Raw genomic sequence first — 18,002 nt, forward strand, 5'->3', positions numbered from 1 at the left:
TTTCAGCTAAGGAGTCGACAATGGAAGTTGCACCAACAGAATTTACTTCCTCTGGTTAGCTGCCCTTTTGCTCACTTCTCTGAGCCTTTTCATTCTTAGCCTTAAGGCCACGGCATTCGACTTTGATATGTCCAGGCTTCTTACAATAGTCACTCATTCGTGTATCTCTAGACTTGGTTGGGCTCCTTTAGTTAGTTAGCACTAGAGAGAATCAGGAAGAACTTCTTCCTCGATTGTTCGGTCAGTCAGCCGGACTTTGTACCATAAAGGCATCACTTGCCGACTCGAGTAAGAAAATTTTCCTCCGAGCATCGTCAAACAAAATTGAGCTCATACTCTCGAAGTATTTCATAGTTGTGACGAAAGTTTCCCATGGAGGAGCTACACATTAGCAAAAGAGATTTTAGTCCGTCGTCAATCATCATTCTATGTGCTAAAATCTAGGAAATTATGCTTTCCTAGTCGTTCAAGTCTGCATTACCGAATCAGACTCTTTCATCCAAAGGTTATAAAGGCAACAAATCAAATATATCTGAATCGGAATTTGGATATTACATGTGGAGTTGGATCGTTAAATGGCGATCCACAAAGCGTCGGGCCATAGCCGACTTGTCCAGAAAGAGAGTTGGATACACCTAAGGCAAGGGAGTCGATTGAACTGGACTCCATGCATCATGAGCCGACTCATAGCTGGCCTGTCCGACTGGGAGTCGGACAGAAGAACAAGTCGAATGACAATCGGCATGTAGTCAATTGGCTAGTAGCCGAATCAGACGAAGACCAAATCGGACTCATCCGGGTGGGCTATATTTATAAATAGCCTTGATGTGCCTATTGTGAGCTATATTTGTAAATAGACATATACATATCTAAGAAAAAAATGGTTAGGGCAAATAGCTAAATTATGATGGTTGTTAAACAGTTCGGGCTATTAGAGAAGGTTGAAGACATTCTCTAATACGATCTCTCTCTGTTGTTAATGTCACCTGTCTACATCTTAAACGAAGGCTCTGAGCATTCGGTTGTGGCTGATCCAATAGTTTTGTCGTCTTTAGCAATAGAATTGAAAGTGTTGATGTTTCAGGAACAAATGACAACCAGCATCAGATGAACCTTGATCTTTGATACCAACTGTTTGGTAATGGAGATCGTCAATTGGAGAGTCTGCAATAAAGCATTGTATGTTGATAGACAACAAGTTGATGTAAGAAACAATGAACAAAGAAGTAATCGAGACAATTTGCAGCAAGAGGGTCAGAGAGAGAGAGAGGGAAAACTAAGAGTCACCAAAATACATACTGTATTATTCAAGAATGAACCAAGAATGGCAACAACATCATCTTACAAACTAGGTATAGAGTTGGTTATATACTAACCAAACTAGGGCAACTACTACCCTTTATATTATTTATAGAAATAGCCTATATTAGTTTGTATAAGAGGTTAATGTGAATACGTTCATTAGACGACTGTATTCGACATGGAAGAAGAAAAAGAGGGAAATAACACAAAGAGAGAGCTTGTGTAAGTATCTAAGAGTGAGGAGAAATAAGGGCAAAAGAGGAAGACAAGGGGAGTGAAAGAGGAATAAAATAAGCAGGAAAAAACAGAACAAAGAAAAAAAGGACTAAACACAAGGGGGAATAAGGAAAAATCTGAAAGGTGGAGAGGGTTAGAAGAGAAATGTGTAAGCTTAAAATAGGTATGAAAATCAATAGGAAGTAAAGCATCATTGCAAACCCCTGAAATGAGAATAAGAACATAGAAGTTGCGACTACAAGTTAAATGGGGAGAGGGAAAACAATTAGCTGCATTTGAAAGGTTATGTATATAGTTTAAGTTCAATAGTAACATGAAGGTTTTTGTCCTTGATCATTGACCCTAACAACATTCTCAAAGGGGGTGTCACAAGAGTGAAGTAAAACTAATGGAGATTTTGTTTGAGTTTCTAATTCTAGAGGACATGGAAGAGGGGTTTCATGTGACATCACCATTTCAATGATATTGCAAATGCATGTGTAGTTAGTGACATGGGTGTTTGTCAATGGTTAAAGTGGTCGAATATTGAAACGTAAGGCAAGTCATGGTTTTTAGGGGCAATGTGTGCCTATCCATAGTTACACGTGCAATTCAAGCGTAAGGATGCTTAAAGCTAGATGTGCAAGTTTTTGGATCTAGAAAGATCTTGGGAGGTTCCACACTGACTTGATTTTGAAAAGGAAAACAGAATGAACTCAACAAATTGGGACCAAGCCATAAAATAACAATCAACATGACCACCTTATAAATTTGGTGAAATTTTAACACGGTAATCTAATCTTACATCGAAGCATCGCTTCGTATACCAAAGAGTAGGATGGGCATAGTTTTCCCAACAAAAAATAGGGTTTTGTAGTTAGTATAATGTACACTATGATGTGTGAATCATGAGCGTCCACTTGTCCCATTTAATAAATTGGCATTACCAAAAAAGCCTAATTCACAGCAAAGACAATTGATGTATCATGAAACAAGCATGTTGTGCATCATATCCTCCATGACATGTACACACCAATATATACAAAAGCAAAAGAGGAAATCCTCATATATATACACTGAGAGCATTCACAACATATTTTAGAACAGCTTGTATTAACTTTTGTATCATTCCGATATATAAATGGCAAAAGCAGAAGAGGAAATCCTCATATATACAACTGAGAGCATTCACACCATATATTTTAGAACAGCTTGTAATTACTTTTGTATAAATGGCAAAAAAAATTGTGAATCTCAAAATATTCACATAAAAAGAAAAGGATAAATAGAAAACAAGAAGCAAAATCAAATTTGTCAATTTAAAGAAAATGATACATTCTCCATGATGATGTAGATGCACAAATACCTCAAGATTACTCTTTTAATCCTTTGTGGCATGCTTCATTCAAGGAGTTCTACTGATCGATAAGCTTGTTTCATCAAGCATCGAGTAATCAGATTTCACATGAAAATATATCCAAAACCTGAAATTTTGCAACACAATATTAATCCCTCCAATTTGATGTAGTTTGAACTCTTGCAATACCACTAAAGGTTTTGAAGAAATGGTTTCTTAAACAAATTTCATGCTTCACAAAATATTCGCTAATACTTAAGAGAATTATTACAACTAAAAACTACACTTATAGAGACAGCAACTTAAATTGACAAAATTTACATTTTACTTTGTACAGACCTACAAGGCGATTTAAAATATTCTATCCAAAACAAATAATGTGGTGGGGAAATTGTAACCCTTGCTAAAAGTTACATATCTCATAAAAATATTGAGTTTATAACATTGAATGACAATCACCGAACTTCAGTCCTAAATCCTAAAATGGTGAATCAATTGGAGAATGTCCTTACCTTTATTTTGATTCAGGCCATTTTGGATATACTCTCTTATACAAATTCACACAAACAGCATCTCTTTGTTGCAAAACACCATCAAAAACACATTTCATTGCACCTAGAAACAAGAAGAATAACATAAAATCATTCAAGATACTCAAAAGATTCATTAAGTACATCCATGCTATCTGAATGACAAATTTTTAAGGTGATATAACATACCATGAGTACCAACAGGTTCTTTGATTCGACCACGCCTCCCATACTTTGTCGATAATTCAAGTGGCTGTAGCATAAAGACTCCATTAACAGTGCATTGATCACGAATTGAAGTACAATGCACACGAAAAATCACCTTGAACCAGCGCACATCCTCTGGATTGTGAAACATGAACCTTATAACTGCTCTCTTTTTCTGCACTCTTTGTGGATACCTATACAATTTGAATGAAGATTTTTAAATTTTCAGATGTAGATGTGAACTTATGATGTCAAAACTTATCCAAATACATACCCAGACAGAATAATCTTTTTCAAAATAATACGGTCAGGGTCTACACATTTTAGTGACCCTGAAGCTGCCAATGTCAAATCTCCATTCTCAGCTTCTTTAAACACCACCAAAGGAAGAGGCGAGAAGCAGATTGGTGCAAACACGGATGCAACAGAAAAACGTCCAGGATGTAGGAATCTTTCCATTTTATGTTTATCCATGTTAATATCATCTGTAGAGAATATAGGCCTGAAGCAAACAAGGGTTGACCGCCAATGCCCATCAGCAAATGGGATTTCAGAAAAACAATATAGATTTTGACGCATGTTCTCTGAAAATATTCAAATTGAAATGCCAATGATGATGAAAAACAAATTAAATTACACAGTATAAATGATACCTTGTCTTGTACATCCGGAAACCTGTATGGAAAATCAAGGGCTCCTTTGATTTCAAAGGCTCCGAAAAGCTCTCGTGTTTCTTGATGCTGAGAAAATATCAGAGTTTCTTTTTGGATAATTATGTTTTTGAATTCGTCTAAGATTTATCATGAAATAAAAAGATTGCGACAATGTGCATATCGAAGAGTGTAAATGTTTTCTGTATCTCCTTTAAATCATATGTAGATTTATAGGGGGAAGAAAGTGTACCTAAAATGTACAACTGACATTTTAGACTCATGTTGAAGCAATCCACATACAGTGGCAGGCATCGGTGAATGTGCATTCTGAATTTGCATCGCTGAACTCAAAGGGAAGTCTTTCACATGAAGTGTCACGTATGCACCAACGCAAACAGAGCCTTCCAACTTCGCTTCATCAATTTCTCTAGCTTTGGCAAATACATTCTTTTGAGTTCTTTGAAATCTTTCAAAAGAAAATATCCTGGCATATTCACGTGGTAGTGACTCCTAAAATCAATACAATCGAAAGATTGATAAATATTGGGAAAGTAAAATAATAATCACAACTGAACATCACATAGTACTGCCTTCGAATAACAGATGCTTCATAATCGGGACTGATTCCTGCAAAGAATCTCTTCCTGCATCTCTTCCCAGACAAAGAATACACTTGATACCTAGGACTAATTGGCATCTCAATTCCTTTATAATTTCCCAAGCACGCCCAAGAAATGGAGACAACCATCCAAAATAACTAAACATGAAGTTAGAACGCAATTTACATTCCTCTAGTTTGCATTCTTAAGATAGGCGAGCTAGAATTTTGGTGCTTTATCAAGAGAAGAAAATAACAACTGCCTAAAATGTAGTTGAATGTAAGCATTGAGCTAGATACAACTCATATGAGATACTGTTGTTCAGAGCATGGTTAGAACGCAATTTACATTCCTCTAGTTTGCATTCTTAAGATAGGCGAGCTAGAATTTTGGTGCTTTATCAAGAGAAGAAAATAACAACTGCCTAAAATGTAGTTGAATGTAAGCATTGAGCTAGATACAACTCATATGAGATACTGTTGTTCAGAGCATGGTTAGAACGCAATTTACATTCCTCTAGTTTGCATTCTTAAGATAGGCAAGCTAGAATTTTGGTGCTTTATCAAGAGAAGAAAATAACAACTGCCTAAAATGTAGTTGAATGTAAGCATTGAGCTAGATACAACTCATATGAGATACTGTTGTTCAGAGCATGGTAAATTGTTGCATCTGTTCTGACCTATTGCTTTTTGCTTCCTTTCTGGTCTCATGCATCTGCATAGCAGTCTCTGGTGTAATAAATTTGCTCCTCAGACACATGCAGGCCCCTCTTAACCTAATGGTCTTAATAGGATCTATTAATTAGGCGAGCTAAGAATTTGATAGTTTATCATGAGGGCAAAATAACATTGCCTAAATTTGGTTAAATATAATAATTGAGTCAGATATAAATTACCTCCTCAAACACACACAGTCCCGTTTATTAATTAGCCATGCTAAATCTTAGGCGGTCTACCACGACGAGAAAATAGCAGCCTTTCCTAGTTGAATATAATTATTGTGCTAGATAAATCTAGAAATTATTAACTTTTGAGTCGATTTCTGCCTACAGTTTCTTATTTTCTTAAAGTTTCAATTAATGCCAAATACCATGAGAATAAAATAGCGATCATTCCTAGTTGAATATGATTATTGAGCTAGATACAACTTCAACAAATGGTAATGTTTTTTATTAATTGAGTCAATTTCTACCTACAATTTCTTATGTTTTTAAGTTCCACCAATGCTGCATGCATGTGCACCTATATGAGGTTTTGGTCCCATACATTCGTAAATCATTGTGTGATATGATAAACCTCCTGAACCATGCATATTCCCCTCTTGATCTCATGCTCTTCATAGAATCTACTTTTTTAATAAACTTACAGTTGGATCCCAAGTTGAAGTGCGAAGAGACTTAAGTCCTCTATATTTTGCAAACCGCTTCCTTGCAGGGACATCCAAGGGTGTATCCACTTCATCAGGAAATTCTAAACAAAAACATAGCAAGAATCATCAGGCAGAAGTAAATTAATTAAACACTTAATATCTGTTAGTATTATTAGTTGTTGTGAATCCAAATAACTGGAAAACCTAAATAAACAGAAACATCTGATGTCTGATAGTGGTTATTAAGAATCTATATAACAAGAAAACCACATTATAATCAAGCCTTCCACTCCAGTGAAAATCCCAATGACCTTTCTTCAAGATAAAAGGTTGATAAAATATATCCTCAATATTGTAACAATATATTAATCGTGAATCACCAATAGCAACATGGATAATGCAAACAATATCCAGAGAAAATCTAACCACCTCAAATATCATTTGCCATTAGATTTCGTCAAACTAGTTCCAAGATGAGAAGCAATATCCATTCGTATCACATTCCCTGAAAGTTTATCCTATGATTACAGTAGAAATAAATACATGTCTGAAGGGAAGTCAAGGGTGAGAAAAATGAAAGAGGTTGTATTGTGAGAATGTCCTTATGTCGAATCAATGATAAGGTTCTGCAATATTCTATGAGACTCATATGAAGAGCTATGACCCAGGATTTGGAATGACAAGGTTTTGCATTATTCTATGAGACTCATATGAAGAGCTATGACCCAGGATTTGGAATGACAAGGTTCTGCATTATTCTATGAGACTCAAAGCAAAGAAAATAATAGACCCATATGAAAAGCTATTACCCAGGATTTAAAATTAAGATACTAGGATTACACTGGAGACTATTCTCGCTCCAGCAGCCAACAGTTATGAAAGTGGAATACTGTGTGATGCAAATACATATTATTTCCTTTGAATTACAGTACAAATTTATATGGAATACTAATGAATGCAAAAACGAGGATGAGGACATAAGATGCAAATCACCAAGTTACACTTCAGGAGGTAAAGAACTGCTGGAGTGATAACACAGCCATGAGTATGAATCAATTTAAGATCGAACTTAAACATATGCTACACTTCACATAATTAACATCAAAAAATATGTAAACAGATAATAGATAGATAGATAGACAGATAGACAGAAACCTGCATAGGACAGACAAATATTGGAGCAACTAACCTTCATCTGCAGCATGTGCTGCCTTCAGCCGCTCAAGCTCTACTCGTCTATCTTCCTCTGTAAGCTCTTCATCGACCTAGAGAAGATGAATCTCTGTGAATTAATGTAGCTATATAAACCATTCACAAATGCTCAAACAATCTATCAGTAATATTCACGTGGAGTACCATCATTTCACTTTGACAATCGTCATCACCATCTCCATATGACACAATGTCATCTTGCTCATCATTCCTCTCCTCAGATAATACCCCATCATCTTCATCAGTCTCCTGATTTGTATCCATCTTTTCATCTGATTTAACACTGTCTTCATCATCATCACTAGCTTCATCCAGAATCCATGCAGCCTGTAGAAGAAAATAAGACAAGAAAGCATCAATGTTCTTTTTTCACTTTTTATAGTATATGTTGCTCATGCATCTTAATGGCAGTGCCTTGACAGGAAAGCAATCTTACTTGGTATTCTGATGTGCCCTTGGGAAGCAATCTTTTATTTACTTTTTTCTGCTTCATTGCATTTGCAAGCTCTTCTTCTGTAGGCCAAGTCTGACATCAAAAGTAAATATATCAAACCACATTCAGAGAAAAGAACAGCAGTTATCGACAAAACTAACCTGTTCACCCGCAAGAGTATCAGGTATATTTTCCACGATCACTGTTTCCTGCAATACTGGATCTGCTAGAAGAGAAATCTGCATATATATAACAATTCAGGGATTTACAGTAGTATATTACAATGTGAAGTAAAGCGGCTTTCTCTCACTTCTTTAGAAGAACTTTCTATCTGCATCTGATTCCCTTTAACAGCTTTGTGAGCTCGTTGCAGCAAATCGGGGTCTTCAAGGACATCAATTTGTTTCAACTGAAAATCTCCAATCCCAGTGACGTGCACCTGTATAACAAGTTCCATGCTTCGTGAATAAAGAGACCAATAAGCTTGTTCCAAGGCTCTCTGACAAACTCTGGCTTACCAACTGATTCACAGAAAGACCTCTCCCTCGTACATATCCAGAAAGAAGAAGGGTACCTCTTTCAGGCATTTGGTGATCAGGTATAAAGTCAAGCTAATCAAAATAGAGATAGGTCTCAAAATCTGCTAAAATTAAAAATTTAATGTGATGCATATGATTGGCATACCTTTTGTGCCATGAAATAAGGCCGTTGGCTCCTCCATTGAGGATTTAACAACCTATGACCTGACAAGTACCTAAAAACCTGCTCCACAATAGTACTTAGGTACATCCTTTTAAAGAAATGCTATTGAAACTGTAACAAACAGCATACCGGTTCAAAATCGTCCACGGCATCTGAAAAAAATATCTTTGAGTTTTCTGGAAGCTCTACCCCCAATGCTGTGGCTGACAATTTCTTCACATCTGACCTTTTTTTAGCAGGAATATCCACGAGGCCCTTTCATATAGAGGTAACAAAATAGAAATAGCAATCATTATTCAAGATGAAACAAGAATAATGAGAGTGACAAAGTCAGAATCATATCAGCTACCTCCATCAACCCAATGACTGTAGGGAGACCTTGGGCTCTCAGCATTGATAAGAGAATTTTTCCTTCCTTATTCAGAAGTTGATCTTTCTCATTCGTAACAGTTGTTACAAACGCAATGACATCTGCAACCTAGCAACGGAGGCACAAGTTAAAAGTTAAAAGAAGAAATTAAGCCAGAATTATTGAAACTACAACATTGCAAAGTGTTGTGTGCAAGAAGATATAAGATCAAACAAAGATTACCTTTGCCACTGCCAGGCAGCCCTGCAGATCGTCTTGGCTTGCTTCAATGATCTAGATATTACCATATAGGTCATTCAATAATGAGAATCAACGGAAACGCCATGACAATGAAAAACAATTAATGATATCTTACATTTAATCTTAGTTTGTGCCTGTGACACAAGTGTGTGATCTTTCCATCCACTTCCGACGTGTTATCTTCTATGTCCATTACATTATCTGAACCATTCTTTGGTTCCTTAAGATGTTTCAACAAAAGGTTCGAAGTTTTGCTCAAGTTTCTCTTCGAGGTAAGTGCAATGAGTGCCTGTATCACATGAGAAACCATAGCATAAATGATAAAAGTACATTCAATCATAGTCCTTTCATCACCTGCATACGCTGTGACATGATCTGCTCATTATGGACCAATTACTTCCAACTTAGCAAACTATGAATCCTTATGCAGAACAGAATAGAACGATCATTAAAAGGCTAACAAGAAAAAATGCTTGACCCTTGAATATATTGGTGAATTTGGTACCAACTCAAAACATCATGGAAGCATTCTATACATTTCTGACATTCCTAGACACACAATGTCACATTTGTGCACATCTTTTGGAACATAAAGATTCCTGTGTATACTTACAAGCACAATAGGTGGGGAGAGATTTGATCCAACACCCAAACGTTTCTCAGCCAAGAGAGCTGCCTTCTTCTGATCTCGAATCTACAAAAAGATGAGCAGCAAACATTTTAAACATTTGCACATACAAAGGCAATAGTAAATGGACAATTCTAACTCAATGTCCATAGTTAAATTGGATTAATCATGCCAGTCAAATTGAAGTGATCTCTCAGATCTGCAAAGGAATCACCACCATAACACTTTGGCATAGAGAAATGTAGACTTGTTTTTTTCCAAGGTCATGTTGGGGATATTTTCCAAGAGGGCTTTTTGATTTTCCATATTGAGTTGGGACTCATCTAACACCGATCATCAATGCTGAAAATATCACATCCAGACAGAAGTCCTCCAATCCCCCTTGTACCTCCCAAACACATAAATTTCCCAAGCCAAGCTGGAAAAACTCCCAAGAGAGCTTTTTGATTTTCCATATTGTGTTGGGACTCATCTAACACCTGTGACCAAAACTGAAAATATCATATCCAGACAGAATTCCTCCAATCCCCTCTGCAGCTACACCCAAACACATAACTCAGGAGGACAATGACTGGATTTTATCAATAACATAAATTTCATCTCCCCAATCATTTGGACCATCAAGTGATGCATACCAAATTAATCAACCCAATTCCAAAATCAATCCATTACGCTCAGGTATCATATATTCTTAGCAGCTAAAAATATGGAACTAATGTGCTATATCCAGTTGAGAAAATCCCTACTTTTTTATTTATCACATCACTTATGTCCAACTACAATTGGCATCCTATCACTCAGTCAGCATGCCATCACTGTGCGGATCATCAATCAAGGTAGCATCCCAAGATAGCATTCCAATTTGTTCCTGCCTCCAATTTGTATTTATAGACCCCTGCTCTTATATTTCTTCCTCTTCTTTCTTGGGCACACCATGGTTCTCAGATCTTCATAGATGGAGCTCAACAAAGGGATACCCCTAGTGCACATATTATCACCATAGAGGGAGCTCCTCAAAATGATGCCTGCTCTCCCCTTCCCTCTGTTTTCTCTCTCTAAATGTCATTGAGAGTCCTCCACTCAAAGTAGACCACCTCACTCTGTTCTCAAAGGCCATCATCTACCACCATCACAGGTGCTTCCCTCACTTCACAGACCTCTCCATTCTGGATCAACCTATGCTAGATATCTTTTAAAGACAAAAATTACAATATATCTGACTTAAGAATCTTACATGTACCAATAACGAGATACTTTAGTCTATTTTTATCTTATTTACCTTTTTAACTTAGTAACCTTTATTTTGATTTGTTGTTCTCAAAGATGAGACAACACTTACGATGTAATCTCTTGTCTGGTGTTATAGGTCATTTTGGCCTCTTACAAGACGTTAATATATCTTTCGGTCTTTGCTCCAAATCTTTTATCATTGGTTTTGGACTTCCTCACCTGTTACATTGGAGCAGCTATAAATCGCTCACGTTTTCCACATTCAGCATAGGGTCCTTGCTTTTTCCATATGCATCCCATGATTTTGTATTAGTGCCAACATTTTTTCCAATTGGAAAGGCAATGTGTTTTCCTTGTTCAGTAGAACGTCATGTAACTTTCCGTTCTGATTTTTTCGCTACTTCCAGTTCCTTGATGGTCTGCCCTAAGCATGATGCAAAGAAGAAAAGCAAATTGCCACCCATGTCCTATCCATCACCCTTGCAGGTCTGCCCTGAGCATGATGCAAAGCAGAAAAGCAAATTGCCACCCATGTCCTATCCATCACCCTTGTTCAATATGTCCGCTCAGTCAGTAACACCCTTAATGTTACCTGACACAAAAAGTGGCATGCCTACGGCAATCTAATTGTGTATAGTTGATCAACAATTATATTATTGCATCAATGTTCATGAGCCTTTTCATCCAGCTTAAATAGGGACTGAATAATGCTTCCAAAAAGTTATTCCTCTATGACAAAGGGTGGGACGTAAGGCGAGGCACTGAGCCTCTACCAGTTCCAAATATCATTTTCTGGAAAGCCCTTGCCAATTGTCAGGTATCACTATCTCTACGCCAACTCTGGTACTACCACACTTCGATGACCAACACTTGGCAGTCAACACTTGACGACAGATAAGAGTATGGCAAATTTTCCACATGTGCCTTTGGTGCCATTCAAAAGTCTGACCACCAGCCCACCAATAATGGATGAGCTGTCTCTGGAAATCACAGTCCAAATAAACAAGGTTAAACGTTGTAGATGTAATTGATGGTGGCTCCAGTGTCAATGTTATGACCAAATCAGCGTGCCAATGCCTCAGCCTTATAAATGGATGAAGTGCCACTTTAGGTTACCAATGGCAGACAGTAGCTGAGAAAGACATCAACATGCTCGAGGGGATTATTAATACTCACCTAGGCGCCTAGATTCTGAGTGGTTCAACCTTATCACCACTAGCTGCCAACTAGCGCCCTACCACAAGACTTGACAAACACAACCCCAACCACCCTGACGGAACTCTCAGGCAACTTTGTCACCACTTGAGCTCAACTCAGAATGCAGTGAGCAGAATCTATCCACATCCCAGTGAGTATAGATCACAATACTAGAAGAAATCAGCCTCCACACGGATGTTGACCCCTCAACGAATCCAAATCTCCAAGGACCTCATACCATCGTTCCAACGATATTATGAGGATCTAATCAGCAATTACCAAGACATCTTTGCATGGCCCTAGAAAGACATGCACAGGTTGGATTCCCAGTTTCATAAACGTCAAATTCACATGAAGACCGACTTCACTCCAGTCCAGGAATGACAATACTGTATGAACCCCAACTACGCACTCCTCATTAAGAAAATGATTGTAAATTGCTCAGTGAAGGCGATGCCCACTCAAGCACTGGCCATCCATTTGCCAGGCCGGAACTGTGAGTTCTAGAATTTTGTCAACACTGCCAACTCCACTATCAGGAGCATGCTGCAGCATTGCAAATAGCCCTGACCAGTTTACTATCGCAATCGGAAACTATCTAAATTGGAGTGGAAGTACTCAACTTCCATGAGCAAAGCCTTGGGGAAGATCTATAGCTTCAACAAGTTCCACCACTACCTCCTAGGGATGAAATTCACGTTTCACATAGATCCCTTGGTGCCCTATATTTGCTTGCTACGGCTGCAGTAGTGGGCAAGCTCACCCACTCGACAATATTGCTACAGGAATTCGAGTTCACCATCTTCCAAAGTCCCAGGCTTTCTTATGTGACAAGGATTCCTGGACTTACTACCCGTTGAATCATGCTTCAATTCTTTAACACGATTCTCCTCCACTTCTTTAAGACAAAAAGTTTTATTCCTCAAGTGACAAGCATCCTTCTTTATTTCCATATTATTTGCATCTAACTCATCACCATCAGCAACACTATTCCTATTAATTGTTCCCCCCTGGCAGCTCAAAATCTATCTGTTGAGCATTTTCCACTCTTGATTGTTACAAACATCTTTGCTCTTCTAAGGCTCTCCTCTTTCAGCTTCTCTGTTGGCATGAGGAGAGCAGATCAGTCTCTCATGAAGCTGGAATTGTTGCAGTTTGTGCCACGGCATAGTCACCTCATTATTATTCATATCGGTGTCATGAAGTACGAAAGCTTCACATTAAAAGTCTACAATAAAATAAATACGTAACTAAAATAAAATAAATCTTGATAATATTTTATACATAAAGATAATATTAACAACACACTATGATAATATTATAAATTATATGTAGAGGCAAATAAAAACATATATATGTTATATTACATGAATGAGAGAGGACTTGAGCCAATAACCCCCACCTTATCACACTCAAACCTTACCATTTAGCCTATACTAATAATTTACAAGAGATCATATGCGTTGTTTTATTTGAAGTAGTATTTTATAGTCTAAACCATGTAATATACTACATGCACACCATATAGCATATTACATGGGCAAAAGTGGACTTGAACCAACAACCCTAACCTTATGGCATTCAAACCTTACCATTTAGCCTATACTTGTGATGTATATAAAACATATGTGTTGTATTGTATATGGTTTAAACCATGAAATGTACTCCATGTGCACCATATAGCACACATGCAATAGCCTCTTGCATGTGCACCATATAGCACACATGAAAGGGCCTCTCTGCATGTGCACCGTATAGCACACATGCAAGAGCCTCTCTGCATGTGCGCCACATGGCCCACATGTAGAACCATCTCTTCCCTATAAAAGGAGACGGGAGTATGGTCACAAGGGATATCTAAGGAATCAAAATCGAAGAACTATATTGCATGATATATCAATCAAATCAAATAGAATTATATTACATAAGAGATATCATAAGATAAAAAGAGGAAGACAAGAAAGAAGACAGTAAAGAAAACAACTAGCTTGGCGGTCGTGGTGCTCAACTCACAACAAAAAGGGCGAAGGTTTGAGTCTTACCCTCATCGAAAGCTAGAAGGGAAGATTGTGATCTACTCTCAAGAATAAAAAGAGCGGTGACCTTGTGAGACAAAGTTTGAAGGATCAACGATGCTCACAACCAATTTGTAACTCTTTCATCAAATAATTATAAATCTCTTTTATCCCTTCAAATATCATTCTATATCCTATCTTGTCTGATCTTGTTGATCTCTATTTACTCTATTTCTACTCTTTCATCTCTTCCGTCCATAATCCCAATGATTCCTTCCTCACTTTCACGTTATCTTTTTGTCTGCGCAATGCTACACTTTTGGGCGAGCCACACCACGACATCGGCACCTTGGCTGCCTCCATTGGGAAACACTCTTTGTGATAAACCAGAAGAAAAAGATTTGTTAGAATATTGTTTGATGATTCTTCTCACACTCCAAGTGACCACAAGCTCAACAACTACTGAATATGCACTCATCTCATACTCTTTGTTGGCCAAAGACACCCAATAACTCCTTTGTTTGAAATTATTAGATGTTACAACTATCATATCCTTGTTCTCCTTCTAGGATTTGCTCATACTCTTAGCATGGATATCAATGAGCTTTGAGAGAATAGTCTTATTCAATGGAATGTAGTCTTTTTCCCCAACGAATATTTTATTTTTCTTTTAGAGTCGGACAGGTTCTTTGGATCACAGCCTTGGGTGCCTTGTCCTCCTTCCCGCCTTGTCCTCCTTCCCAGAATTGCTCTTACTCTTAGTCTTGGCATATGCAATCATTGAAGGAATAGTCTTATTCCGTGGAATGGAGTCTTTTTCCCCGGTGAATACTTTCTTTTCCTTTTCAAGTTGGACAGATTCTTCAGATACAATCTTGTGTGTAATCTACTAGAATTAGCAATCTCATTCATGGAAACCAAGGCATTTACACCATTTTCCTTCAACTTACCTTCACCAACAAGGGCGGATAGTGCACTTATTAACTCCATATTCTTTAACCTGCCTATACCCCTCTCTTCATTATTATTATTATTATCATTTTCATTATTTCCATTGTTATTGTCACCAATAACATGCACCGAACCAAGTAAAGAGCCTCTGTCCACCAATGCTTTAAAATCAGCATTATTCCCTGATACTGGTATTAGCAACTCTGGATGTTGCACAAGGTATCCATAATACTCATGAAGATGATCACTATTCATGACGCCAAACACTAGACCATCCCCTTGCTTCACCTTCAAAAGGAATTCAAACTGCCCACCATCCTCATACCTTTTCAATGTAGATGTATGCATTTGAGATAATATGGTTCTTGTTCAACATGTAGAGTCAAAAGAGGTAGGGGTGAGTGTGTATCCTTCTTCACACCAATTGTGCTTGTAACATCTCAACAGTGTGTGATAAGAACTATCAATGGTGAAGGTAGGGCACAACACAGATAGTTGGAATATGAGGGCATAGATGGGTCTGCATAATATAGTTCTTGTTGGACATGTTGACTAAAGGTTTTGCTAGTTCATGTGTGAGATAGATGAGATAGATGTATGCATTTGAGAAAGTAAGATGATTTCCATTCAATTATATTACAACATAGCATGAACGTAGCACTTGAATTAATTCTTACAAATGCATAGACGTAATAATATGAGAAAGTAAGATGATTTCCATTAAATTGTATTGCACCATATAATGCACGTAACACTTGGATTCCACCATCTCCTTCGATGCTCGATGTGCAGGTCCAATAGACAACATAAGTGCCTGATGCGACCGCTCTAGCCATGAACATCAATGAAGAGAGATTACGACAGACACTCGTGACGCGGAACCAAAAAACCAAGCTCACGAAGAGCATGCACAAACCAAGCTAGACAAAGCTCCCATGCATAGAGCTCACGACATGACTACACAAAAGAAGCTTGAGAAAGGTAGGCCACAAACTGAACGGATGACGATGACACCCAAGAAACACCTACATCTTTCGTTAACATTACCTACATTTGGAATCCTACTTTGGAAATAAAAAACTAAAAATAGAAACGGAAATGCAAGGTGATGGCCGCTGTTGAGGAACTAAAAGGGATATAGAAACTCACATTTTTGCTGTGATTTAGCCTCGCTGCACGTCCTTTCTGACCGAGTGATGCATTGTGACCTCTTCGAACTCCACTTGCAGTAGAAGCTGCAGTAAACAGCAAAATGTTAATAGGATCCATTAAAAGTGAAGCAATTACAATGGAATTGGCCAAAAGAAAAAACAATAATTATTGGCAAGGTATAGTGACATCTTCTAGTTCCTCTTGCGACAACAAGTGCTAGAGGCAGACAGAAATAAGCAGAAAAAATGGAAATCTAAAAGAGAGAGCTTTCAACAGGAGGGAATGAAAGCAATTTAACTTTAAGATGATTGATTAAAATGAAAATAATTTCAACAAGATCAATAAAAAACCAATATTACTTCAGAAGGAGGGATAACATAATTCTCGATAGGATCAATTGAGGAAAATAATAATTGTAGAAACAAAACCAAAATTTTAATGCAGAGTTTCAAGGAATGGGACAGAACTTCTGCGATAGAATTAAATAAAACTAAATGAAAAAAATGGGAACAGATACATTACAATGAAATATTTAAAAAAACAAAAGAGCAAAATACATGTGTTCTCCTTGTGTATATTTCTCGAGGATTTGGAGGAGAAGCGCGTCTTGTGAGCCTTGTTCTTCTGCGTTCGCGAGCTCGCCATGACTGCTGAGAAAGAGAGAGAGAGAGAGAGAGAGAGAGAGAACGAATGAAGAAATGGTTTGTCAGGATTAGGGTTTTTGCAAAACATATATATTATATATATCATAGCATGAACAATACGTACCATACGTGCATTCGCGTTCGCGAATGTTCCAATCATTCGAGTGAGATAAACACCCTCAACGTATGGTAAATATCATACATTTGTATTAATTATTTATTATAAGGTAACTTTTTTTTAAGGTAAGAAAGTTAAAGATAAAAAGTGTAAAAAAAGAAACATTGGAATGTTTTGATCACATACGCATTCGTTGGAATTCGTATGAAAAAGAATGTTTGATAATGCATTCGAGGATATTACGTACTATGATATATATAATATATTTATATACATATGTATATTTTTTAGGCCTTTTACATTAACTAAATTAATTAACTATGGGAGGAATCTCATTAAGTTGTAATTAATTATTAGTTAAAACACCAAGTCATTTGAAACAGGTAATATGTCGCGTTTTAAGAACTCTTCGTCAAAAAAAGGCATAAAATAGATCATAAAATAAAAAGGGGTGCCGCATGCGTAGAGCTTTTTTAAAAACGACCCAAAATATATTGATTTTTAGCATGTCCAAAATTTAGGGCTTCCAAATATAGCCTAAATAATTGACATGCGAAAGTTACAAAAGAATGTACAAATTTTACAAAAGGACTACCTCCTATATTTATACATGTTTGAGAATTAGCATCGTGATGTAAAATACAATTTTTACAAATCATGTATTAGAACTATCACTTCCAAAAGCAATGCCTTCCCCATCAGACCCATCCAATGAACTAGGAGAGCTTTGTGAGGTCTCGTCCTCATCATCACTAGCAACTAATGGATTGTCTTCATCCAGTTGCAATCCAACGTCACCATGATTATGACACATACTCCTTGTTTGTCTCTATGTTGCATCGGGAGGCACATCTGGGATCTTCTCTATTATTATTTTG

The 18,002-nt window shown here is 37.2% G+C and overlaps 1 protein-coding gene across 3 annotated transcripts; it reads right to left on the minus strand.

Moving 5' to 3' along the window:
* Positions 1–2,799: 2,799 nt before the first annotated feature.
* On the minus strand, positions 2,800–17,057 carry LOC147850746 (pre-rRNA-processing TSR1-like protein). Of its 3 annotated transcripts, none has more exons than XM_087335708.1 (22): positions 16,920–17,057; positions 16,360–16,445; positions 9,803–9,883; positions 9,305–9,478; positions 9,172–9,222; positions 8,929–9,057; positions 8,709–8,834; positions 8,562–8,639; positions 8,396–8,488; positions 8,188–8,316; positions 8,039–8,116; positions 7,881–7,970; positions 7,589–7,771; positions 7,422–7,497; positions 6,230–6,333; positions 4,516–4,775; positions 4,266–4,352; positions 3,887–4,114; positions 3,728–3,806; positions 3,595–3,658; positions 3,388–3,490; positions 2,800–3,002 (listed from the first exon to the last, which is right to left on the minus strand). In XM_087335708.1, exons 1-21 carry the CDS (start codon positions 17,005–17,007, stop codon positions 3,390–3,392), a joined length of 2,385 nt encoding a protein of 794 aa, XP_087191834.1. In that variant the 5' UTR covers positions 17,008–17,057; the 3' UTR covers positions 2,800–3,002; positions 3,388–3,389. The 3 variants fall into 3 exon arrangements, with proteins under 3 accessions (XP_087191834.1, XP_087191833.1, XP_087191832.1); XM_087335707.1 differs by having other exon boundaries at positions 16,360–16,448; XM_087335706.1 differs by having other exon boundaries at positions 16,360–16,438; positions 16,910–17,056.
* Positions 17,058–18,002: the final 945 nt, after the last annotated feature.

This window comes from Azolla caroliniana, unplaced genomic scaffold, assembly GCF_043228905.1.
Source record: "Azolla caroliniana isolate FFs.n. ecotype wild unplaced genomic scaffold, voAzoCaro1.0.p SCAF_20, whole genome shotgun sequence".
Lineage (NCBI taxonomy): Eukaryota > Viridiplantae > Streptophyta > Polypodiopsida > Salviniales > Salviniaceae > Azolla > Azolla caroliniana.